Source organism: Cavia porcellus, unplaced genomic scaffold, assembly GCF_034190915.1.
Source record: "Cavia porcellus strain 051 isolate PalLab524CR breed Dunkin Hartley unplaced genomic scaffold, mCavPor4.1 scaffold_10, whole genome shotgun sequence".
NCBI classification, from domain to species: Eukaryota; Metazoa; Chordata; class Mammalia; order Rodentia; family Caviidae; genus Cavia; species Cavia porcellus.
The window spans coordinates 26,393,709-26,419,242 of NW_026947493.1; the positions used below are offsets into that span (position 1 = coordinate 26,393,709).

The 25,534-nt window shown below is 50.0% G+C and overlaps 1 protein-coding gene across 3 annotated transcripts in view; it reads left to right on the top strand.

Annotated features, from left to right (window-relative positions):
- The window catches only part of Prickle2 (prickle planar cell polarity protein 2), a 301,419-nt gene that overhangs the window by 256,426 nt on the left and 19,459 nt on the right, over positions 1-25,534 (top strand). For all 3 annotated transcript variants that reach the window (XM_003480146.5, XM_005008292.4, XM_005008291.4), the window contains 5 exons: positions 2,891-3,004; positions 5,782-5,919; positions 7,830-8,033; positions 11,071-11,257; positions 14,419-15,291. In XM_003480146.5, coding sequence (XP_003480194.1) covers positions 2,891-3,004; positions 5,782-5,919; positions 7,830-8,033; positions 11,071-11,257; positions 14,419-15,291 — 1,516 coding nt within the window. The remainder of the gene's footprint in view (positions 1-2,890; positions 3,005-5,781; positions 5,920-7,829; positions 8,034-11,070; positions 11,258-14,418; positions 15,292-25,534) is intronic.

Sequence of the window (25,534 nt, forward strand, 5' to 3'; positions counted from 1 at the left end):
ATGAGATGATTCTCTAGGACTCTTCAAGCACGGTTCCTGGGGCGGCAGCAGGGCCTGGAGTGGGGAGAAAGGCAAATCACACGGCCGCAGCCTGGACTTCTGAATTAGAAGTCAGGATTCCCGTGCAAGCTGCAGTTCATTGAAGAACTGCTACCTAAAGTACTTTGCCCACTTTTTAAAAAGCACACTTTTTTCCCACATGCAGAGTCCCTGAGTCCCCAGCTTCCCTCTTTGGGCACAGGCAGAAGTGGTGTCAACCATCCACTTCCTTCTAACAAGCTCGGTCTTTTCAGCTGGGCGAGGCCTGGCTAGAGAGAGTGTATTTGCCCACTGAGTAAAATTCTTGCAATCCATCTGGCACTGACTGAAGTTGCCGCCAAGCTTCCCTGTGAGGGCGTGACACCTTACACAAAGACCTTCAGCTATTTAATTTTCATAAGACAGCATATCATGTTCAGATCCTTTTGTTCCAGGGAAGTGTGCCTGGTATGTCCTCATCCAGGGCAGAACCGCAGGACACCATTCCCCACGAACGTCTTCTGACACATCCTGCAGACCTGCTTGGAGTAAATATTTTCAGGACCTGTAAAGTTGTCATCATACCATGTTCTATTTCCTCCTGAGTTCCTACAGTACTGCTGGGGCTCTTAACCAAGCACACGCTTTTGTAATAATTTGTCTTTTTCCTTTGGAAACAAAGCAAGTTTTAGTGTCATTATGTTTCCTGCAGTGTATTGTTCTTGGTTCGCCGAGGTGGTGTTGCCCACAGCCTGGTCCTACTGTGCACAGCACCAGTATTAACATGCATCTGAAATGGAAGGAAGGCCAAGAAGCATCTGGAATGTTCCATTTGGATGAGGCCAAGCCAGATACTACTTTTGCTAGGTATTCATGTTACTTACCGTGCTTAAGGGCCACCTGCTTGGCCTCCACTCTCACTTATTCATCCTGTCTGATAAGTATTCCTACAGCTCTGTAACTTACCCAGAAGTGCAAAGATGGGAGATGCCAGAGCCACAGCCCGACGTCCAACTCTGTCTGCCGTGCTGTGCCAGGTGCAGAGAGGGTTCCAACTTGAGCAGCTGTGGACACAATCACAGCAGGCTGAGTTCAAGGTGCTAGCTCAGAAGGGCTCTCAGGACAACTGTGCTGGCCAGTGAAGAGAGGAATGTGACAGAAATGAGGGGTGATTAGGAGGAGGATCAGACAGGCACCAAATACCCTGCATGTTCAAGCATCAACAGTGATTCCTTCTGTGTTACAGTGGTTCTTGATGTTCAGGGATTGTAGTCAGAGTTGTCAGGATGATAGGGTGATGTTGGAACATGGCCTTTCTACAAGCAGTATTCTGATTTGGGAGGCAAAGCCTACTCCCTGAGACACAGAGACCCATCCTGCTTCCTCATACCTGCCTCATGCTCCAAGAAGCTGAAGCTCCAGGGACTGTGAAGACACAGTCCAGGAAAAGCAGGCCAGTCCCAAGGGAGCAAATAACCAGTTCCTAATCCCAAACCAACTTATGACGTGGGCTGTTGCTTTTTCCCAGGAGTACAAGCAATCCATGAGCTGCAAACCCAGAACTGTTCCTTCTCATCTGGAATGTGGCTTCTGGCCAGGGACCTCTGGAGATAGGCTGCTAGGGCCCTGCCCAATGAAGCCAGCCAGTCTGGGTCGAAGGTCTGTTTGTGGTTGCCTTTGGGATTTGATTTGGAGGATGATAGGACATGATGGTGAATGGTTCCCATCATTGGTCTAAGAAAATAAAGATGGCATTCACATTTTTTAAGGCCCTGTCATCACAAGCCCTTTCCTGCTGTTTCTTCTAACACTCATGACTTAGTTTCTAGAGATCAAAGTAGACAGAGCTTTTGCAACTCTTCACCCCAGCATTCCCAGAGCATGTGTTCATACCCGAGCTCTCCCCAAACACAGGGAATCAGACCAGTGCGTGGAGTGTGATGAAGAGGATGGAGCCGGAGCCTGCAGCTCTGCCTTCTTCCGGTCGTTAAATGAGTGCCTTGTTTCCCAAGAGCCATTCAGAGCACTAAGAAAGAGATACTCAGAAGTCTTTCCCATGATGTTATCAGAATTTTTATTTCTGCTTATCCTGCATGATAACATACCTCCTCTTTGGTCAGTTGTTCCTTTTCCTCATTTGACATGTGGCTGGGTGATAAAAGCTTTGTTTTGATCTTTGGCAAAATCAGATGCTTGGTGCTTTCCCCAACTATTCAGATTGACCAAGGCTCAGAAAGTGTAGGACTGTATCCTAACAGTCACAAATAGGAACATCAGAGGAGGCAAAAGTCCTCATGTGGATGACGTTGAATTCCATGCTCTGCACCCCGAATTACTGAGTCCCTTTTCTGATGGATGTCAGCTGCTTCCTGCTGTGTGGATGGCTCAGAACCTAAGGGCTTTTAACGTAGGTGGAGGCTGAGCACCCCAGTCCACCGAGCCAGCGCCAGAGACAAGCTGTGACTGCAGTGCCCAGACAGGCGCTGACATATCCCTTGGCTAGGGAGGTGCCAAGAGACTGGCAGACTTGCAGAAAATGCTGGAGACTTGCAGAAAATGGTAAAGCGACTTTTGGGAGGGAGTCCCAGGGAAGCCCCGTCCCCTGGCTTCCCCAGAATGTTCGCAAACTTCTCCTTTGCTAAGAAAGTTTGATGGCTTTCCTTTTCCCTTCCTGATACGGGAGGCCCCTGACGTTATGGGTTACTAGCTTGGCTCTTTCTTCAAAATGAGTTCCTAGCTGGTCATAGGAAACGCAGGAACGCAGGAGCAGTGGAAGTGGATTGGCTCCTCTTGGGGGAATCTGCACCCCAGGAGAAGGATGTGGGCACAAACTGAGAGTGGTGGGTGAGTCTCTGTGTACTTTGTCTTTCAGGTGCACCAGTACTACAGCTGCCTCCCTGAAGAGAAAGTTCCGTATGTCAACAGCCCTGGAGAGAAATTGCGCATCAAGCAGCTCCTCCACCAGCTGCCACCACACGACAATGAGGTAAGGAGAGGCAGAGGGGCTTGGGAAGCCAGTTCCTGGAGCTCTGTGCCTGGTGCCCTTCGTTACAGTCAGGGAACTGTGATCAGTGAGATTGATGGAGAAAACTTCTGGCAATTTCTCTTAGGTTTTTAGTTTCCTTAATTTAGAGCCAAAGGAAACAGACCAACACTTTTTTGGAGAGTGTGGCCAAAAGCCATAGCCTCATTAAAGACTGGATTAGCCTCTGTGCCTGGCAGGGTACAAGTTAAAAACTCAGGCCCTAGGTTTCTGAGTGGAAGAAGGATGTGTCCTGCTGGTTGCCTGCGTGTGCTGGGGAGATGATTGAGGTTCCCTGGGTCATTGCGAGCCCTGCAAAAACTTTGTGAGTCTCTTAAGTTTGCGGCTTCATTTCATATTAAAGAAATATGCAGCTTTCCCACATTGCACTGCGGGGGAAGTTATGTGTCCATGTCAGTGTTTCCGCACATCTGGGATTTCTGTCACAGTGAAGTCTGGCTTGTTAGGATCTGTGCCTTGGAAAACTTGGCTCTCGGACTGCCCTCCTTCTGAACCCGGGAGCTACTCTGAACAGGCATTTTCTTGAAATCGCATTGGTCATAAATGGAAATTTGTAAGCATCCTCTTTTAAAAGAGCGTGCTGGAAGGCATCAGGTTTGTAAACTGGAAATTAATTTTTAGTTGTCTGATTTTTAAAAATGCGCAATCCTATTACATTGTGTCGCCTAACTCAGACTGCATTTGATACAAGAGTATAATTTTAAATTGAAAGAAAAGGAGTCCCTGCAGAGAGCTGGGCACCAATTTCCCCAGCCCTCCAGTCCTCAGGCTGGTCCGAGAGGACGTGAGGGAGTGCTCTGTATCATGTCTTTCCATATTCCAACACAGGAGATCATTTGGGAGCCTCAGAAATCAATGTTAGGGGCTGGAGGTGTAGCTCAGTGGTAGAACACTTGCCTAGCACACAGGAGTTCCTGTGCACCTCAGCTCAGAAAATAAATGAAAGAATGACACTTAAAAACTGAAGCAGCTCCCTGGGAGGAAAGCTGTGATTCTCTTTACGTGCTGCTTACATCAGCCTTCATAGCACATATAAATAATGTGTTCTCCTTTAAAGCTAGGAGCAAACATTGTAACCTGACACCCTGTTTAGCGAATTTGGAAATGAAAATGCAGGTTTTTACAAGCAGGAGGGGTGTGCCTCTCTTTAAAGGCACGCACATAAAATGCCAGCTAAAATGTCAGCAGTGGGACCATGTGTGTCCTGGGCCAGAGAGGTCACTGCAGTTCTCTGTCTAATATTCTTATGCTGCATTTAAAAAAAAAAAAAAAAAAGCTTTTTACTTGAAGGTGGGACGCGATCTGCTCTTCTCTGCCTTGAGTGGTTTATTTTGTGTGTGATCAGCAGTGCTTTTTGTGAAGAGAAGACATTCGGATGACCACTTCCTGTTGGCAGGAGTGTAGTACAGGGACCCAGTGGGCAGAAGAATTAGCCCCATTGACATTGCCCTTTTGGAGACAAACAGTGATTAGATAGTCAGTATGTGATCTTCCAAGTAAGATCACTCAGATAGTCACAGCTGAGCTGGTTTCAGATTAGAGAAGAGCGCTCCTAGGTGACAGGTTTTGCTTTAACTACCTTTGTGACACATCATCAGCGTGACATGGGGAACCCTTTCTGGTGTCCAGGTTGCTCCAGACCGGAATGGCAGATGGGTTAGGGCCATATTCCCCAGAGGGCAGCGTGATGTGGCCTAGTGTGGAATACTGACATGGTGAAAATAAAACTGAGCTTATGGGGAGAGAGTTGCCTTCAGGTGACTAAGTACAGGAGGAGATTTCGCTTTGGTCCTAGCAAGTATCTCACACCTCTCTACCCTGGGCTAGTCTCCAGTAGGATCACAAGGGATCTCAGATTTAAGTTCCCCTGCAGGCACAGTAACCAGCTAGAGTCTAACAATGTGGTTGTGTGCTCTACTTTCATGGTCACCCTCCATTTTTTTTTTTTGCAAGTTATTGCATTCTATGTGTGTTGTAATACACTTTAGATAATATATTCAAGTTTTTTTTAAAGCAAGTCCCTTTTAAATCTAGGATTACTAAATGATTGCTCATGCATGTGTGCAGTTGCCAAACTGTGCAGAAATAAGCAACAAGAATGGAAAATGTTGGATTTGAATGTTTGTAATGACCCTGCCTTCACTCTGTGAGTTTCTGGTCTAGCAAGAAAGAAAATGCCATTTGTATGTTGTCACACTCACTGGAACCCAGCAGACAGCCCCACACAGACCCAGACACCCTCAGTGTATTCCCACAGTGTCACACAGCTTCACAGGCTCAGGCCTCAAGGTCCCCACCTCCTAATGGAGGAGGAGGACAGAAGCTATGAGCATATTGACCCCAGTCTTGATCACTGGCTGGTGCCATTCTTAATGCTAGGGATCATTTCCATGGGCACAAATAGCTGAAGGCCTTAGGTCCCTGTGCCTTGGAAGAAAATTAACTTTTCCAGCATGGAGCCATTGCTCCTGATGTGACCAGGTGTGATGAGCAGGGTGAGAGGCCAGCATGCAGAGAAGCTGCAGAACCAACAGCCTCCAGGACTTGTTTCCAGACTTCAGGTGCTCCCTTGGCTGTCACCAGTCTTGGGAAAGGCTTCTCTCAAGCAGCGCCAAGCTGGGGCCCATTAAAGTTCGGACAGGCCTGTAAATCCCAGTGGCAGCAGGTGCAGCAGAGAAACCCTCGGTATGACCCATGCCCACTGTGCTCTGTGTATCCAGGTCCGATACTGCAACTCCCTGGATGAGGAGGAGAAGAGGGAGCTGAAGCTGTTCAGCAATCAGAGGAAACGTGAGAATCTGGGCCGAGGGAATGTCAGGCCCTTCCCTGTCACCATGACTGGAGCCATTTGTGAGCAGGTGACTGTGCATTCCTGGGCGGGAACAGAGCTGTTCTGGTACCCTCACACTCACTTTTTCATTTTGATGGTTTGAAGTTTCAGAAGTGAGGAGGCAGGGAGCAGACGACGGGCAGAGGGGACAGCCAGCCCAGAGGTCCTGCCTCTGAGGAGGGTGGCCACTGTGCTCCCAGGGAAGATATAGTCAGAGTTTATGGATGCTGTCTTCGCCATTGGAAGACTGACCAGAGGAGCAATGTGATAAATTCGTATCTTGAAGTGACCGCTTTTGGTAAAGGAGCTTGCTGGGCCATTGGTCAGTCATTCTTTCCACATCTTCATGGGATCCATGGTGCCCTTTAAAGGGGAGGCACTTGGTCTTTCAGATCTGTGAGCTCTGTATCTGAATGCAAGAAGCTCTCTGCATTCTCCCAGGAGCTCCCCGAATCAACAAATGGGAATTTGATTTTTCTCCCACTCTCCTACATGGTGCTCAGGGCATGGTAGGGGAGGGTCTGAAAGAAGAGAAGGCAGGAACCCACCCTGTCTGGGCCCTGCCTACCTCTCAGCTTCCAAAAGCACTAAGTGCTACCACTTTCAATGCCATCTCTCTCTCTGCACTCTGGATGGACTTGCACATGCTGCGGGAGGGTCCTTGGCTCACTAAATAGGAATGAGGAGGCCCAAGTAGGTGGGATGGAGAATCTCTTCACCAGAAGGGTGGCAGTAGGGTCTTCATCCTTGGAAAGCATCCTTGAGGCCTGCCCTTGAGATGCTGGTGTTCCCTCAAGCAGCACCGAGCCAGGACCCATTAAAGTGCCCTGATGACATGAGGATCATTGTCCTCAATTCAGACCTACATCACCCTCGGATGGGCTCCTGGTGAGTGGGGGAAGAAAGCTTGGGCATCTCCTGGGCATGTGCTGGCCTAGCATGGAATAGTGTTGAGGCCATGGAAGCTGAAGGACTTTTCCTAAGTCCGCTCGTGTTTCCACCAGATGACCTTGACCATGTTCCTTGTCCTGGGTTTTGTCATCATGTAATGGGGATGCTAGACTTGGTAGAACAGCAGGAATAATTAAATGGAGTCTTCTGTGTACAGTTTGGCTCTTTGAGGTCATCGTGAACCATAGGAATGGTGCTTGCCATAACACAATTTCTTATTTCTGGTCCCACAGACTTTTCCATGAGGCTATGGCCTCCTTTGAAGTATGATAACAGGATAACAGAACCCCTCCCTAAACCTCCTCTTCCCCCTTTATTCCTCCCTCTAAGACCCTTCAAGCATACTCATTGCAGCCCCAGCCTAAGCAGACTCATCTGTGATTCTGCTTTGCCCTTTGCTGGGCAGTATAGGGTACTCTGCAAAAAGAGCAGGGGTGGGGGGTACAAAAGGAACACTCAAGAAATGCTCTCCCACCCTGGCCTTGAAAGCAGTGCCCTTCAGGTAAGACTCCTCTAAGGAGCTGCAGAGGTGCTAACAGTGCTCCTGAAGGGCTGGGAGAAGACAGTGGTAGTTGGGGGGTGAGTGTAAGCCCCATCCCTGCTCACACACCCTACCTGTGCCCTCCTCCGAGCAGCCCCCTCGCCCCAGCCTGTCCCTGTGGCAGAAGTCTCTGCCAAGCCTCTGTGTGCCGCTGGGAATATTTAGGACAAAACAGACCCCCTTCCACGCTGGCCTCTCACCCACAGGGCCCCACGTTGTGCTGCGGAACATTGTCTCTTCCTCTCACCTTAGTGATCCCTCGGTGTCTGTCACTTCACCTCCATCTTCTGGAGGCCCTGGGAAGGGGGTGGCAGGAACCTGCCGTGCCACTCCATGAAGCAGTGACAGGTGGGAGAACAGATGCTTGATAACCGGGTGCTGGCCACCTGTGCACAGCATCAGACAGCTGGCCAGAGTTGGGACTGATGTTTCTGTCTGCCTTGCAGTGTGGAGGCCAGATTAACGGCGGGGACATTGCTGTCTTCGCGTCACGCGCTGGCCATGGCGTCTGCTGGCACCCGCCCTGCTTCATATGCACCGTCTGCAATGAGCTCCTGGTAGATTTGATCTACTTTTACCAAGACGGGAAGATCTACTGTGGCAGGCATCACGCGGAATGCCTGAAGCCACGCTGCGCGGCCTGCGACGAGGTCAGAGCCCCTGCCTTCTGCCGGTTCACCTTCCCACACCCTCAGCTGGCCAGGGCTCCACCTGCACACGATGCCCTGTGGCCTCCTGCACAGAGCGCACACCACAGGCAGCTGCCCACCCTCTTTCCAGAGAGGGGCTCCTTCCCACCCCAATGGCTAGAATGTCTCGGTAGTGGCCTCAAGGAAGGCAGAGTACTTCAGCTAGGATGGCCAGGGAAGTGCCCAGCTTTATACAACCGGCCCTTGGGGGTTCTGTTCAGAACTCTTACATTTATATTTTTAAACAGCTCATTGAGCAGTTGTAGGCAGACATCAGCCTAACGCCTAGGGTTTAATCATCAGGAACGGAGTGCTGCTTGTTGAAGTTTTGGTGGGACAGGAGGAGAAAAGGAGTGGTGGGTTTTATTCCCGCCCCCCCCAGCACTTACAGAAGTTCTGAATGAAAATTCTGGAGACAGGTGGACACTCCAGAGCATCTGAAAGATCAGCTGAGAAATCAGCACAGAACACAGACCCCTGCCTCGTTCCCCCAAAAGCCAGTCCCAGCACGGGCTGTAGGCAACATATCAAAATGCAGGCTCAGCTTTCTAAGTTGGGAGTGAAACAGAATTTTCTAACCCTGACCACTTCTGCAGGAATCTTTTGGGGGAAAGCTTTAGAAATCAGTTTCTTCCTGTCCAGAGGATCGTTTTGTATCTGTGTGACCTTCATAAACAGCACTCTGAGTGGTAATGCTCCCTTGTCCAGCCAGAATCTACCAGGATGTGGGTGCCTCTCTTAGCTGCCAGAGCGTCACTCTTCTAGGAAGGACCTGATCGCACTCAACCGATGTGGGCTCTGGTGGCCAGAGTCACATGCTAGAGAACCAGGGAACGGGAACCTTGAATTCAGGCCCAGCTTCACGTCCATGCCTCCTGTTCCCAGCTGGAAGCGAAGCAATATGTTCTTCACAGGCAAAGAGAATGCAATGACTAAAGGAAGTGAAATGTACCTTGAAGGCTTCGCCTACTGAGATAGTTTCCATAGCATTGAGAGCCATCCATCTAAGATAAGCGGTTCACTCAGTTTTAGTGACCACTTTTATCAGCCCAAGTGAAATTCCCTATCTATTGGGAGACACCTCCTGCTCCAAATTCTCCTCCACCCGGTGCCTGACAGCTTCTGCTGTGTCCTCTGACTCTGTGGATTTACATATGCCAAGTATTTCACCTTAAAGAAATCCTATGATTATGTAACCTTTGATGTCTGAAGGCTTTTTGCTTAATACATTTTCAAAGTTCACCCATGCTATAGTATATAGAGTGCTTTATTCTTTTTCATGGCTGAATAACGGACAGTTATAAGTGTATATCACCTTTTGCTTAACCATTTAGCAATTAATAGGCAATTTTGTTTCTAATTTTAGCTATTATAAAGTATTGCTTATGAAAATTCATGAATAAGTTTTTGTGTATCCATACATTTTTCTCTTGAGTGTACACCCAGGAGTGAATTGGTGGGGTCATATGATAAATCTAAATTTAACTTTTTGAGAGAATGCCCCACGATCTCCTAAAATAGCTACACCATTTTGCATTCATGCCATCAATGCCTGAGTTTTCTAATTTCTCCACATTTTTGATAGCACTTTAATTGTGTATATTTTTTATTATTGTCATCCTAGCATGCATGAAGTAGTATCATACTGAGATTTTTATTTGTACTTCCGTAACTGCTGATAATGTTAAGCATCTTTACTTCTGAGTTTTTTCTTTTTCTTTTCTTTTTTTTTTTTTTGAGAAATATCTACTTATGCCTTTGTTGGGTTATTTTTCTCTTTACTACTGAGTTGAATTCTTTATATAGCCCCTTGTCAGATACATAATTTGTAAATATGTTCTCCCATTCTGTTTGTATTTTCATTTTCTTCCTTTGAGCCATAAAGGTTTTTAGCTTTGGTGGATTCTGTTTTTTTGTTAATTGTATTTTTAGTGCCATCTAAAATACCATTGCCTAGTCTGTGGTCAGCATTTCCGCCTGGGTTTTTCTTTTTCTTTTTTCTTTTTCCGTAGTGCTGTATCTTTTTTCCCATTGCATTTAGGCCTTTAATCTCCTTTCAGTTAATTTTATATGTGATGGAGGTAGAGGTTCAAATTGCTGATTTTGTGAGCAGCTGTCCTGTTGTCCCAGGCCATCTGCAGCAGAGACCTCCTCTCTCCAGGAATGGTCTCAGCACCCCTTCTGACGATCAGCTGACCCTACCTGTGTGGACTTGTTCCTGGGCTTTCGGTTCTGTCCCCTTCCCCTGTGTGTCCATCCTATGCCAGTCCCACACCAGCTTGCAAATGCAGCTAAGCAGTAGCGCATTTTGATATCTGGGCTTTAAAATGTCAAACAACTCTGAATCGAGTTCAAAGACGCAGCTGCCCCAGGGGTCGGGAGTGCACCTAAGTGAGACTTTCCCTCTGTCATTCGGCCAGGAGTGATGAAGCCCGTGACAGACCCAGTCACCTCCGCCTGTCTGAGGGCAGCAGCCCCTCCTTCATGCTCTGATTCTCTTGTGCCAGGCAGGACTGTGTCTGGGCATGACCCAGAGTGATGTTTCAGAGCAGCACCCCGAACCCCAGAGGTTCCTGTGACTTCCCCATTATTAAAGAGCCCTGTGCACGTCCAGCGTGCCTGTGCACAGCCTGTCCTGAGACGTTGAGACCCAGCACCCTTCGTCTCCCTTAAGGGTGGTCAGGTTCACTGCTGGTCAGGCCTCACACAGTATTTCACTGTTTTGGGAAAATGCAAGTGTGGCAGCAGATGTAGATGTAGAATCTCTCTCTCTCTCTCTCTCTCTCTCTCTCTCTCTCTCTCTCACTCTCTCTCTCTTTCTCTCTCTCTCTGTCTCTCTCTCTCACACACACACACACACACACACGCACGCTTTCATTTAAGGATTTGTAGGGAGACCTGCTCTCTGCCTTCTACCTTGGGCCCCTCCCCTTGCTCCTCTGAGGTGGGTTCTCAGAACTGGGTCTCAGGCACTGACCACTAGGCTTCCCATCTCCAGATCATCTTCGCAGACGAATGCACCGAAGCGGAGGGGCGGCACTGGCACATGAAACACTTCTGCTGCTTCGAGTGCGAGACGGTGCTGGGCGGCCAGCGCTATATCATGAAGGAGGGAAGGCCCTACTGCTGCCACTGCTTTGAGTCCTTGTACGCGGAATACTGTGACACCTGTGCCCAGCACATCGGTGAGGCAGAGCTTTGCCCTGGTCACAACCCTTTTATGGTGGTATCTCTTGGGCCTAATGCAGTTAGATCCCTTTGCTTACCAGGAACAGGAACCCAACCCATTGGGTAGAACCGAGCATTTCTTGTCTCACATTATGAGAAGGACCTGGGAGAGTGTAGGGCTGGATCAAGGGTTCGAACAAAGTGTGGATTCTTTGCTGCATCAGCAGCTCTGCTTGCTTTCTGTTGGCTCACTTGGAAGCAAACTGTCTTCACCTGGTGGCCAAGGCAAGTCCATGTCACTTTCAATTCCCAAGTCACTTCCTCCAAATCAAAATCCCACAAGCCCAGCCCTGATGAAGGGCAGAAAAGTTGAGGGGGAAGACAGACTGGTGTCTCCCACATCCTCCTCAGGGGAAAACTGGAGCCCAGCAGAGGGAGGGACCAAAATGGACAGGGAGTCAAGAACACAAATGGCTCCGGAAAGCATGTCTTCTTTTTTTTAAAATAGTCAACACAGCAAAGTCAGCCAGATACCCAAAGTAAGAGATCTGTAAATAGCTCACAAGGCTTGAAGCCCAAGGAAGATGCCCTCACCCTGTATGACCACGCTCTCCCAGCCCAAGGCTTCAGCCACGTGCCCAGGAGCCTTCCTTTCCCGAGGGTCACAGCAGCCACATACGCACCTGTACTGGTGCTTTGAGTCACAGGTGCACTAGACAATGACAGGTGGCTGAATGGATGAGGCAAGGCTGGGTGGGACCGCATCAGGAATACTGGGGCATGTTGGCCCCACGCACCTGACTCGAGAACTTGAGTCTGCACCGAGTGCTCCCTCAGCTGAGCAGCGGAGCACTGGACAAGGAAGCCACAGTGCCAGCACTCTGTCCCCTGAGCCTTTCCACATGTCTTCAGGAAGCCTTGAAGCCTCTCAGAAGCTGCCGCTTAGAATTCTTACCCAGCAGCTGGAGAGACAGAAAACCTGCCTGACACTGGGTCACGGACGGCTCAGCTGGCCCTCCCCTTTCTCTCCCCTTTCAGCTGTCCAGCTGTTTATTGGCTTCCCTTTTCCGTTCTTTCCTCTCACATCCATAAAAGGCATCAGTGTTTTACCAGGGAAGCTGCTGCTACAGCTGAATTCCTGTTCCAGATTCTTTCTTTTATTATTATTAGTAGTATTTGTATTATTTGGTGCTAGATACTGAACCTACGGCCTTTACACTAAGCTGTACCTCAGCACTTTTTGTGACTTGTTTTTTCATTTTTAGATGAGGTCTTGCTAAATAGTCCAAGTTGGGCTTGAACTTGCAATCCTCCTGCCTCAGCTTCCCAGAGTGTTTGGATTACAGGCCCTGAGGCTTCCTTCTAAAACCCCTTTTCTATAAAAATAATAATTTTCCTGCGACAGCCAGAATCTGTGCACTGTGTCATGCGGCCCTTTGTCTCGGGGTGCTGTGCCCCTGACCATACTGTACAAACATTCCATATTTATCCAGCTACGCAGAGCAGACCCTGCATTGGGCCACCGTTGCTAAGGCAACGGGACTCTTGCCTGCACAGAACCGAATAAACAGTCCTATAAACAGAGCGAGGCTGTGGCTGCACTAGACACAGACACCCTCGGAGAAGTGATTAAAGGGCTTAGAGAGAGAATAAAAAAAGGAATGCTTAGATGTTGCAGGGCAGAGTCCTTTTCCAGATGTTCCGAGTTCAGGGGCAGTTCAGAGGACCATCTGACATCGCTGATGTTTATCAGGGCCCACGTTCTGCTGCCTGCTGGGCTGCTTCATGACACGCCCGCCCTCTGCCCACCCCTCCCCAGCCCGTTCTCCACGAGGCCCCATCCAGGGAACCAGGCTGCTGCTGCTGCTGCGGAGGACTAGAGGACCATTCCTTGTCACAGAAGTGTTGAGCAGCTGCTGGTGGAGGGCAGGCCTGGGGCCCGCCCTGCTCGCAAACCTCCAGCACAGAGCAGGCAGGATACCAGCTTGCTTGTGTGCTGGGCATGGACCGAGGGAGCCAGGGATGCCAGTGTGAGTTCACAAGACACTGGCCCAGAGAGAAGGGACATGGAGAGGGCAGCCAGGCTGTGGAGCCATGGCTGGGCTTACAGCTGTGCCTCTGCAGGGACCCTCCCCACAGCCCAGGCACAGAATCAGCTGCTGAAGGTGCACAGCTGGAGCGCGGCAGAGCTAAGACTGAACCAAGGGAGTGGAAGGGGATTTGAACCTGTGTTTGCCTCTGTACTGAAACCTCGCTCTCAGCTAATGCAGAACTGTGCATCCAGTCCCGGGGACACCAGGGGTCCAGGGAGGAAGTGTCCCAGAGCCCCAGATGTGAGACAGCTCTGCTCCAAGCCCCTCCCAGCTGGCTGTCCTCACTGCTCCTGAGAGCAATGGGTTCATTCACGAAGTGCTGGCTTCTTATCAGTGACCCCCAGGCTCCTCCCATCTCCATGATGCCCCATTTGTCCATAGGGCCAGGCTCCCAGATGAAGAGAGATTCCCACCCTCATTGCTGGGGAGGGGGTCATAGAGAACAATTTGCCTTGGCCTCTGTGTAAGGGTGGGTGAGGGAGAGCGGGCGGGGAAGGGGCTGCTTCACTCTGTGCCTCCTGTCCTTGCCTTCTGGCCTGCAGTGTCCTGCTGTGGCTCCTCTAGAGCCAGAAACCGCTTCCAGAGGTGGGGGCTCGCATGGTGCTGCCTCCCCGGGAGGACTCACTCTTTCCCCAGGCCCCTTTCCACCTGCAGCGGGCCCAAGGGCTGACTGACTCCTCACGGCTGCCCCCAGCGGGAATGAGACAGCTCCCTTGGGGCCCCTCATTTTCTATACTGTTGCTAATAGTTCTCTGCATGGTGCAGAGTTTCCCTGTATGAAGGCTCCTGCTCACGCTGTCATGTCAGCATTCAAAGCTTTGATTTTAGGAGCTTTTCATTTCAGACTGTTGCCTGAGAGGTGCTCAGCCTATGTTGCTGTCCCATGCAGAATTCTTGGGTGGGCCTCATTGGCCTAGATGTCGAGGGTAGCAAGTGAGATAGGAAGGAGCCAGAGGCAGGACAGGCCACATAGGATGTGAATGCTGGGTACCCGGGGCCTAATTGCTGGCTTATTGGCATGTTATTCCCCTGGGCAGGGCGGTTCCCTACTGTCCCTCAGCCTCTCCTTTGTCTGGTCTCTCCAGGAATCGACCAGGGTCAGATGACCTATGATGGCCAGCACTGGCATGCCACTGAGACCTGCTTCTGCTGCGCTCACTGCAAGAAGTCCCTCCTGGGGCGGCCGTTCCTCCCAAAGCAGGGCCAGATATTCTGCTCCCGAGCCTGCAGTGCTGGCGAGGACCCCAACGGCTCTGACTCGTCTGACTCGGCCTTCCAGAACGCTAGAGCCAAGGAGTCCCGGCGCAGCGCAAAGATTGGGAAGAACAAGAGCAAGACCGAGGAGGCCATGCTAAGCCCGCACAACCAGCTACAGGTGAGCTCGAACCGGCTGTCGGCAGACGTGGACCCCCTGTCCCTGCAGATGGACCTGCTCAGCCTGTCCAGCCAGACCCCCAGCCTCAACCGGGATCCCATTTGGAGGAGCCGAGAGGAGCCCTACCACTACGGGAACAAGATGGAGCAGAGCCAGTCCCAGAGTCCTTTGCAGCTGCTCAGCCAGTGCAACATCAGAACTTCCTACAGCCCAGGAGGACAGGGCGCCGGGGCCCAGCCCGACATGTGGCCCAAGCACTTCAGCAACCCCAAGAGGAGCTCATCACTGGCCATGAAGGGGCACGGTGGCAGCTTCATCAAGGAGTGCCGTGAGGACTACTACCCAGGGCGGCTGCGGTCCCAGGAGAGCTACAGCGACATGTCCAGTCAGAGCTTCAGTGAAACCCGGGGCAGCATCCAAGTCCCCAAGTATGAGGAAGAAGAGGAGGAGGCAGGGGGCATGGCTGCCCAGCAATGCCGGACCCGCCTCCCAATCAGCTCACTGAAGTACACAGAGGACATGACACCCACAGAGCAGACTCCCCGAGGCTCCATGGAATCACTGGCCCTGTCCAACACCACAGGTAGGCTCTGATGCCCAGGAAGTCCATCAGCCAGCCGTGTTCATCTCTGGGTGACATATCTGGTGCCTGCCCTCAGGATTTCAGTGTGGTTTTGGGCTTGAGTTATAGGACACCTGAGGAGGAGGGTGAGAAAAACCAGACAGGGCCAGAGGGCCACGTGAGGAATGATGTCTCCTCCAGAGGCCACCCCAGCCTACCCACTGGGGGTCCTCAGGGTGAACTGTGCTGTTATTGGCTCACATTTCCACTGTGGCCCTAGCCATTGGCTTTGGGCTGCTGGAGAGTGACCGGGAGCCAGCCAAGGGTGTGGACACAGGTTGAGGCAGATATTAGGGTTGTGGCCAGCCCAAACAGGTGCTGCTGGGAACCTCAAGGCTCCCAAGGCAGCTGTAAGTCTGCTCTGTGCACCAGTATCAAACAGGGCGCTGACGTCAGTGTGCAGTGAAAAGGAGAGTTCTATAGACAGAAATGAAGTGAGCTACCCAAAGAGGTGGGGAGGCGAGTCTCATGCACGCCCTTTTCCACAAAGTTGGTTTATGACAGCCATGTGTCACCTGAGAGGGCAGCATTGGAAGTGGAGGTGGCATGGTCTCACCATTGCTGGACCATCCAAGCCCTCAAGCTCCTTCGGCTCATCTTACCCCTTGGGGGATAGACCTTCGAGGTGCTGTAGAACTCACCTGGTGAATCGTTCACAGTCTGTGCTGTGTCCACCATGCTGTCAAGGTCCACAATGGGTTGGAACTAAATCAGCCTGGTCCTGCACGTCAACAGCTGAGAATAAACTGTAAGATCAGCCAGTGTGTTTCCCGTCTAAGGGCAGGTGCAGGTACCCCCAGTCAAAAGGGTGAGACAGGGATATGAGGAATTCCAGTGGCAGCCTCACCTGAGCCTGCTGCTGGGCTCCAGCTGTCCGCTGCAGTGTAGAGCCATGCCTATGCAGCTAGCACATACCAGCTCCTGCCATGTGCCAGCCATTGATCCAGGTGCTTTACAAACAGCAGCTTGTTCAATTAACTGTCACAACGTCCGTGGAGGTATTTAACATCATTCTCCTTTCTAGCTGAAGAAACTAAGAAACAGAGGTTGAGGTACTCACTCCAAGGCCCCCAGCTTCTGAGTGCTGGAGCAGGGATTTGAGTCTGTGCACATAAACCACAAGAGCTATGTTCTTAATCACATCAGGCTGCTGACCCAGCACGAGCCCCATCTTACCGTATCTCCAGGTATTGCAGAGTACTTAAAAACATGGATTTTTCTGAAGATGTTAAATCCATTTACTGTCTGTTGAACAAGCAGAATGTGTCTCTGAGTTGTAGATGTCTGTCCAGGGCATTTTACGTCTTCTCCCCCTTAAATGCTTTCACACCTGCATTACTGTTTGTCCCAGCAGATAAAAAGCACACCCCCTTACCTCTGTGTTCAGATGAAAAAGGAAAGAGAAATGGAAGCCCCAGGGCTTGGTGGTAGGGCGCCATCCCTGACGCTGTAGGAATGAGCGCCCAGTGATGACTGCCTGGCTCCCCACTGGCTGTGTCAGTCTCGGAAAATCTGGAAAATAATCTGCTATAATTATTTAGAAGGCCAGCAGATAAATATGTCCTTCCTGAAGCAGAGTTTCTCAGAGCTAGACCTGCATGACAGAATCCTCTCATTGGGTGCTTGATGAGAACTTGGACTGCTGCTCCCACCAGGCTCCTTGACAGAGCTCGGGAAGGGCAGGGTCGGGGAACCTGCGTTCATCCAGCTCCCACTGGCGCAGACGTGCACCACTGGTTGAGAATAGATGTCCTGGGCTTGTCTGATGCAGCGTGGTACCCGGTGGGCAGTGTGGAGGGGACAGGCTTAGGGACCCCTGGGAAAATCCAGTGTCCAGAGCACACAGCCTCTGCTGTCGAGGAAGAGGTGGGCGGACATTGATCCTCGTGGTTTTCTGTGGCTCCATCCACAGAGTACACAGAGTGTCACATCAGACTTTTGCCAAGCAACCCTGAACCAGGGCTGATAAGACTCCAGGAAAAGATTCCTGAAATTAGCAGTGTGCAGTAGCTACCACTACATAGAGCTACTGAAATTCAATGAATGAAAACTGAGTGAAATGAACACTGCGGGCCATCCAGGGCGCTGACAACATTTTAGGTGCTCAGCAGCAGCTGGCTGGTGTTTCAATTTCATTTTCTTTTCATTAATTTAAATTCGGTTAGCATGTGACCAGAGTGAGCTGATGGAACCAGGGCAGGAGGATTGTGAGCTTGAGCCCAGTGTGAGCAACTTAGCATGATCTTGGAGAGACAGAAGCAGAGAGAGAGAGATGGAGAGAGAGAGCTGGGGATGTCAAGGCCTTGAGTTCCTCAGTACCACACATGCACACACACACACACACACACACACACACACACACACACACATATGATACACCAGCATCTTTCGTCAACACTGTGGTGTGTGATGGGCCCCTAGAAATATGAGTGCTCACAGCTAATTTCTTGGTCTTTGGTTTGTTTTCGTGTTTATTTCTTGAGACAGGCTCTTCCTGTGTAGTTTAGGCTGACTTTGAACTCACTGTGTAACCTAGGCAGGTAGAATTTATCACAATCCTCCTGCCTCAGCCTCCCCAGTGCTGGGATTACAGGCATGTGCCCCCACATCCAGCACTAAATTACCTTCTTTAATTCTCAGCCTCTCATACTCTTGGGATGGTTGGAAGAAAGAGGAACCTCAGGAGCAGTTTTAAACTTAACAGTGCAAGCTTGCAAAGCTAGTGGATACGGGGAGGAGCCAGCAGCAGAAACCAAGGCTCAGTGTGTGTGAGAAGGAGAAACAAAGAAGAGTGGCAGTGACCATGACGGGAGGCTGTGTGTGCCAAGGACTCTGTCCATGAATGTAGGTCCATTTGCCATTTCATTCTCACAGAATTCCCACTCGGGAAGTGTCAGAGTCACCAGAATCCACACGCAAGGAAATTGAGCCTTTGAGAATCTCCGGGGCTGTCAGGCCCCACGACCCCTCACTGAGGAGGGTAGGTTTGAACTCAGGCACTGTGGCTCCTGAAGCAGTGTTCTCAGTCACTCCAGAAGGCCAGGACCTGCACGGGAGCTTCCTAAGAGACCAGGGTGTGCACCCCACACTGGCAGGTGGCTTGTGTTTTAAGTGCAGCCCCTGTTCTTCACAGGAGGAGACCCCGAGTAGCCACCAACATCTTCCACCGTACACTTCTACCCTGGGTCGCAGCAGGGGCTGGACCTAGAAACCAGCCTTGCCACTGGTGCTCTTCACTACTGTATATGGTTTTGCTGGAGAATTTGGTATGTTTTGGGAAGCAGTGTTCTGAGCTATCTCTGTGTCTTTAAGTCTGAGAACCACAGGCTGTGAGTAATGGTGTGCGTCACAGAGGGCTTGGTCTAAACGCTCAGTCCCTTCTTTAAAGTGAAGCTTTGGTTAATGGATTTTTTTTTCTTTCCATGGTTGGTAACTTAGGTTACTGAGTAAGTCTGCAGTGTTTAATCTGGCATGAAGTGTGCTCTGTTTGTGGGTAGCGCTTTTCCCTGGAATATATCTGGAGGAACAGAGAGCTCTCTGGGCCTGCAGGACGTCAGTCTGGGCCCCAATTGAGGACTCATTTGGACCTAGAGCTGCAGCCCCTCCTCCTGAGAGAGAACACAGCCCACCATCTATGGCACACTGCTCCTGCAGGCCTGGCATGAGCGCCCACCCAACACAGGGCCTCCAGGGAGCCCTTGCCATACCAGGCTCCGCAGCCTATGCCACCCTTGGCCTGAGGGATCATGGGCTCAGGAGCAGTGATGACATCAAGCAACTCACACTGAACACAGGTCGTATCTTAGATGTGGCCTGAGCGCTGACCTGACGTGATCTGACTCACTCCTCATGGCAACCTGGGAGGTGGACAGAGGGCTTATTCCCTTGTTACAAATGAGCTGAGTGTGGACAGAGAGGCTGCATCACGGCACGGCATGCAGAGGCTTCCTCACCTCGATTTACCTGGGAGCCTTCTGGTCAATGCCTGAGACCCTGACTGCTCAGCTGTGGCAGGCATCAATAATGGTGCGGAGGTACTGCTTCTTCAGTAAAGATGAGGATCCTGTTCTGATAACAGACCTCTGACTGTGACCAGACATGCCAATGCCTTCACATATAGTCAGTTTAAAACCTCACCACCTCTCTTCGTTGTGCCCATTTCACTGATAAAAGCATGAGGGTTTGCCACAGTTGTGTTTCAGTCACTTTCCCACTGGTGGAACAAAATACCTGACACCCACAATTTGAAGGAGAAGTTGAGTTTGACTCACAGTTTCGGTGGGTTCAGTGGTTAGCTGACTGTAAGGTAGAAGGGCGCAGTGGAAGACACAGTGGGCGGGCAGGGGCAGAGAGAGAAAGGGAGAGATACGGGCAGGCAAACACCCAAGGAGCTGTGGCCCAGTGCTCTGCACCTTCCAGTCAGGTGCCACCTCTACACATGAGACTTCCGGGGGACCGTTTAGATCTAAACCAGAAGACAGCTTATTTTATGTCAGGCTGACTCTGACAATGCCAGAGTGATGCGCGAGGGCACAGGTCAAAACAAAAGCTGGACCCAGAAGGCAAGAGGTCAGGTGCCGAGCCCAGGTCAGAGTCAGGGAGACCAATACCAATGGCATTGGAGGTGGGGTACACAAGGTGACAGCTACAGTTTGGGGCTCAGGCTTAGGTCACACCCAGATCAGTATAGAGCTGGAGAGTGCAAGGTGCCTTGAGTAGAAGCCACCCCACCAGGCAGTTTGAGTGTCTTCCCTGTAGTTAACAGAAGCTTGCAGGAACTGCAGGCCAGTCTGCCGAGGCTGGAAACTGCAGTTTAATCATTGGGTGATTTTTCTATGCTCCAGGGTCCATGTCTTTTTTTTTTTTTTTTTTTTTTTTTTTATCGGTACCAGGGATCGAACTCACGACCACCTGCTTGCAAGGCAGGTGCTTATGCCGCTGAGCTAAATCCCCAGCCCCGGGTCCATGTCTTTAATAACAAAAGTGCACTACCTTGCAGGGTTGCGGTGAATTCATTTCCACAGAGAATTTAGCCCAGAGCCTGGTGCCTTCGGTGCTCACTGCCTGTTGGCTGTGATTAGGGTTGGTGGGCACCACGAGCCTGCAAAGGGCACTAAGCCTGCAGAGCTGAGCCATGGTGCACCTGGCCCTTGTCCTCTCAACTCTTTAGTTTAAGGGTGTAGGCTTTCTCCTAAGCCCTTAAAATGTCAGTCTCAGAAGGGAGGGAGGCAACATCATCTGAGGTGCATTTTGCAAAGGCAGCCGTGGTGCCCTGTGGGAAGCTGCTGAAAAAGGGCAAGAGTGGATTTGGGGGTTGCCCACTCGAAAGCAGTCCAGCTGTGCAGCCTGGCAGGAGTCGAAGGCCACAGCATCCAAGATGTAAGCAGGGTGGCACCTAGAATCAACAAAGGCTGAGAGGACCCAGGAGGGGTTTGCACTGCCCCAGGGGAGGGTCCTGGGAGTCAGAGAGAGATAGATTTGTGAAATACTGGCAGTGGATACAGGTTGGCCTGCTCTACTACAGTGCGAGCTTGGCCTTGGCAGGAGGAGGCGCAGCGGGAAGGGTCAGCAAGGGCTTCCTCCCTTCCCTAACCCCTGTGCCGGACTATGGCCAGTGCCTGCCCTGGTCTCATCTCGCCCACACCTTGGCAAGGCAGGCTGTTTGCTCAACAACAAGATATTGCTTGCTGGGGGAGAGGGTAATTTTCTGTGCTGCTGGCACACTGGAGAAGAATTTGAAACAGCCAGGGTCTGAAGCATGGACTGGAGGAGCTCACTTTACCAAGAATGTATGAAATGTGTTCTAAGCCTTGTAATGCAAAACAGTTCCACATTCAATTTGGGGAAGGAACATTTGTCCCGTTCCTCTGCAGAGCTTGAAAATCCATCATCTAGTCCAGTTTTTTTATTTAAATAGTTGGGCAAAGCCTCGTAGTTGACCAGCGCCATTACTGGAATGGCCACGCCTCAGACACACATCGTGCAGCCCAGATCTTTCTGGGAAGTCGGAACAGATTTGAAAATCTGGAGCTTGCCTGGAGTCCTAGGACTAACCTGGGATGTATTTTGGAAATGCTTAGAAAGATTGTCTTTGTTCAGTGATACCTCAGAGCTCTTTTGTTGGCAAGTTTTTAAGTCAAAGTCCCAGCTCTGACAAGTATAAATGAACAGTTTTGGGTTTTGTTTTGTTTTTCTTTTTCTCTTTGGCCAAATAACTGCAAAGCTCACAGATGTTTAATTCTGGGACCCAGTGAATATCATCAGGTCCCAGTAATTTCTTTCCATCTCCCAGATCTTTTCCTGGGTTTATTCCTAGGCTGGTCTTTCCAAGAATGGCAAAATTGCCCATTGGTAGCTCTGAGTATTATCCATTAATATCCAGGTACAGAGGAAAAAGAATTGCTCATTCTTAATAACATCACCAGAACTCCAGATCTGAATCTCATTGGCCTGCCTTAGGCCACCTAACAATTCTCAAACTCAGCCATGTGACATCTCAGAGACTAGGTGATGAGGGTGAGGCTGTCAGGACTGCAGGGCTGAGGCAGGAGAGGGACACAGGGTTTTCCAGGGAAGTAGGCTCATATGTTAAAGGAAGAGGAATTGTGCTGTAGGCGGGTGAAACCACAGGCACCTCCAGACGCACTGGAGGTAGCTCATTCATTTGGGGTTGACCTGATCTGCTTCCTTCTCTAAAAGCCCCACTCTCTGAACTGGATGTCACACAGCATATGTGTAGCTTTGGTTTTTAGGAGACAGAGCTCTAGTCTTTAGGGTATGGCACTGTGGTGATTTCAAGCTAGGGGTTCCGACTGTTAAGATGTTTTGGAAGGGGAGTTAGAAGGAGCCCAGCTTTCTCATTCGATGTGGCTCACCTGGGGAGGACCTTCAACTGCTCCCCTGGGGTGAGCTCCCTCTGGAGCCCCTGGAGCTGGATCCTTCTGCTGACATTTAGGCTGTAAGCAGTCCCCTCTATGTAAACCATAGAGGAAATGCAGGGCCAGACAAAATGCAACAGAATGAAAATCACGGGAACACTGCCTTTGTTTCTCTTTCTGGGCTGATTCCTCAGTGCACAGAGAAACAGGACATTCTCATGACAGGTGAGAGAGGAGGCTGGCCGTAAGCAGAGTGTCTGATATGCCTCTGCTGCGTGTCGTGGTCTGGCTGACATTTTCTGGGTCCAGAGAAGTATTTGCAGTGCCCTGGTTTTATAATTGTTCTGGTAGTACGTTTATAAGCTTGGAGCGGGTGACCATCTCTGTCCATGTCTGAGCGTGGTGCTGACGGGTGAGGAAGGTTGCTGATTTCATTCATTTTGTTACTGAAAAGCCAGCAGTGGCACACTGAGTCCACGGTGCAGTGCAGGACCAGAGGGAGACAGTGCTTCTGAGCAGTGCAAGAGGGCAGAGGGCATTTCCCAAGAATCCATGGACATTTCCCTCGTGATGCGCCAGTTTGGGAATCTCACCAAGGGAAAAGAGATACATAGCTCTTGAAAATGACTTTGATACTCAAGCTTTGGAGATTTATTTTGAATACTGTATATGAATAATTAGAAAAATGTAGAAGAGAAAAATAAAGAAAAAAATGGAAGCATGGAAAAAACACCTATAATCTTACCACTTGACTAGTGTTAATATGTTGTGTGGGGGTTTTTTTTACTATATATTGTGCATTTTTTTCCTAACTTGATTGTAAACATACTGAATATTTGTGCCATGAATGTATCCATTTGCATTCTCTTGTCATTAGTGTTATTCCTTGGCTTTATTTTTAAGAGCAGAAATATTTATTTGAGAGAGAGAAAACACTTCTGCCTGAGAGAGAGACAGAAGGGGTCCCAAGTGGGTTGCCCAATTCCTTGGCTTTTATCACTTTCTTTTGCTGGTGGTGGTGAGATTGGGAATTGAGCCCAGAGAGAACTGAGCTACAGCCTTGAGCTTCTTATTTATTTTGAAACAAGATCTTACTAAGTTGTCCAGGCTGGGCTTAATCCTGCCTCAACCTCCTAAGAAGTAGCTAGGATTCCAGGCACGAACTGAAGTGGCTAGAATTTATATCTCTATCATGTGTTGTGTGTCCTTCTGGCCCTGAGCTCAGCCTTCTGTTGAAACAAAAGAAAAACTAGATTATAAAAACTCTGGAAATGTCCCCAACCTCAAACAGCTAATGGCGCTGTAAATAGCATCTTATTGGGAGAAAAGCACATTATTTGAAGCATATGCTGATTGACTCCTTAAATACATGGATTTGGATTACATGTGAAAGGGGGTAAGACATGCCAAGACATTTGGTGGCTTTGGTATCATCAATGATATATCAGAAAAAGTGGACAATGAAACATTCCAGTCCTCTAATAGGAACTTTTCCAGCTCTGGAATCAGTGTACAAATCAAAAGACCAGGGAGAGCAAAGCTTTCTTTCTTAGGAATTTGAGGTTGATTGGTTTCATAGCTGTTTAACCTAGAATAATTTTCACCAGCCCTCCTCAACTTCCTGGGCCAATTTCTTGCTACATGGAGAAGCAGAGAAAATTCTCAGACCAGTACTGACAATACCCAGACACACACAGTATATTTATCACCATGAGGGGTGTGTGTGTGTGTGTGTGTGTGTGTGTGTGTGTGTGTTACCATCCCTGTTTTGCTAGGTGTTGTTACCTATCACTTACCCTCTCCAAATCAAAACCAGACCATAACACATTTCTGGCAAGCAACTGTCACACATTAGGCTATCCAAACAGTCACCATTTAGGAGATGATGACTGTTTTCCGCTACAGGGTCACCAAGGTCACTAGTGCTTTCTTTGGTACAAAATCATATAACTACTTTAAATGTCATGCCAGGTTCCATTTAGCTGAAACAGGTGTGCTTCTCCTTTCTCCCTGTCCCAGAAAATAGCTTTTCTCAGCTCTTTATTTTCCAAGGCTTTTGTGTCCCAGTCTGCAGATTGCCCAGCCCATCTCCACATTTCTGTTCCTGGTTTTCCTGTGTACGGAGAATAGAAGCAGAAGTGTGGTCATTTTGTTTCTGGCCCAGTGGAACAGATGCACTCTGCATTTTTCTGGTTTTTTCTTTGGAACAAATTTTGCCTCTCAGCTGGGCTAATCAGACTGATTCTTGCCTCTTGGAGTCAGTTTTCCGTGGCGTCAGAGCTCCCTCCGTGAGGGCCTAACCGGTGCAGCACATCTGTGGGGACTTGTTTCTGGCCTGGCATTGTGCTTTTGGCCAGATTGCTTGGCTGTGATACTGTGCTGCCCAGTGGCGCACAGGCCCTGCCTTACCAGGTGCTTTTCAGTTCAGAGGTGCCAGTGTGAAAAGGCAGAAAAGACAGTTCAGGTTTTGCTTGTGTTTCTTCTGTGGGAACAGACTGAGCTCAGCTTGGAAGGGAGAGAGAAGAAAAGACTAGGATAACTCGTTCATCCTTCCTGTCTCTTTGTTTCTGTTTGGATCTTGGGTCTCAGGTAAAAAGACAACGAGGAAATTCCCTTTCCTGAGCTACCCTGTCTTCCACAGTGCAGACCTGAGGGAGCATTGTGGTCCACATCAGTGGTTCTCCATGGGTATGGGTGGGGTGGCAAGGAGTGGTGATTGTGGCTTCCAGGGAACATTTGGCAAGGTTTGGGGTACATTCGAGTGTAAACCTATAAGGTTGACACTGACCTCCTAGTAGGCAGAGCAGGGGCTAAGTGCATTTCTATCATGAGCAGAACGGACCCATGCACACACTGGCAGTGCAGAGACAGGAAGGAGGGTGACCTAGATTTCCCCATGGGAAATCCTGAATCCCTATCCAACTGGGTCTGGACTACATCAGATGGGGCATGAGGCCCTGTGCAGGGACCCCCCAGCTGGGCACTGCAGAGTCTCTTCCACAGTGCACAGGGCCCTTCGAGCTTTTTGTTCTGAGCTCAGCTGCAGGGCACATCGGGCTGGGGACGCTCAGATCAGGATGACCTGGCTGAAATACCTCACCTCTCTGGCTACCCAACCTCAAGCTTGTACCCTCGTCCTCTTAGTCCCCCTGCTTCTGGAGCATATCTGCCAGATGGGGCTGCAAAAGGCAGGAGCTGACACTTGGAAAGCATGGTCATGCCCATGGGCAGCTGGCAAGCTCAACGTCAAGGTTATGGTTATGTGTGCTCCTCACTTAACACGGAGAAGGAAGGCTGGACAGAGGCCAGGGGTGCTGTGGTGGAAA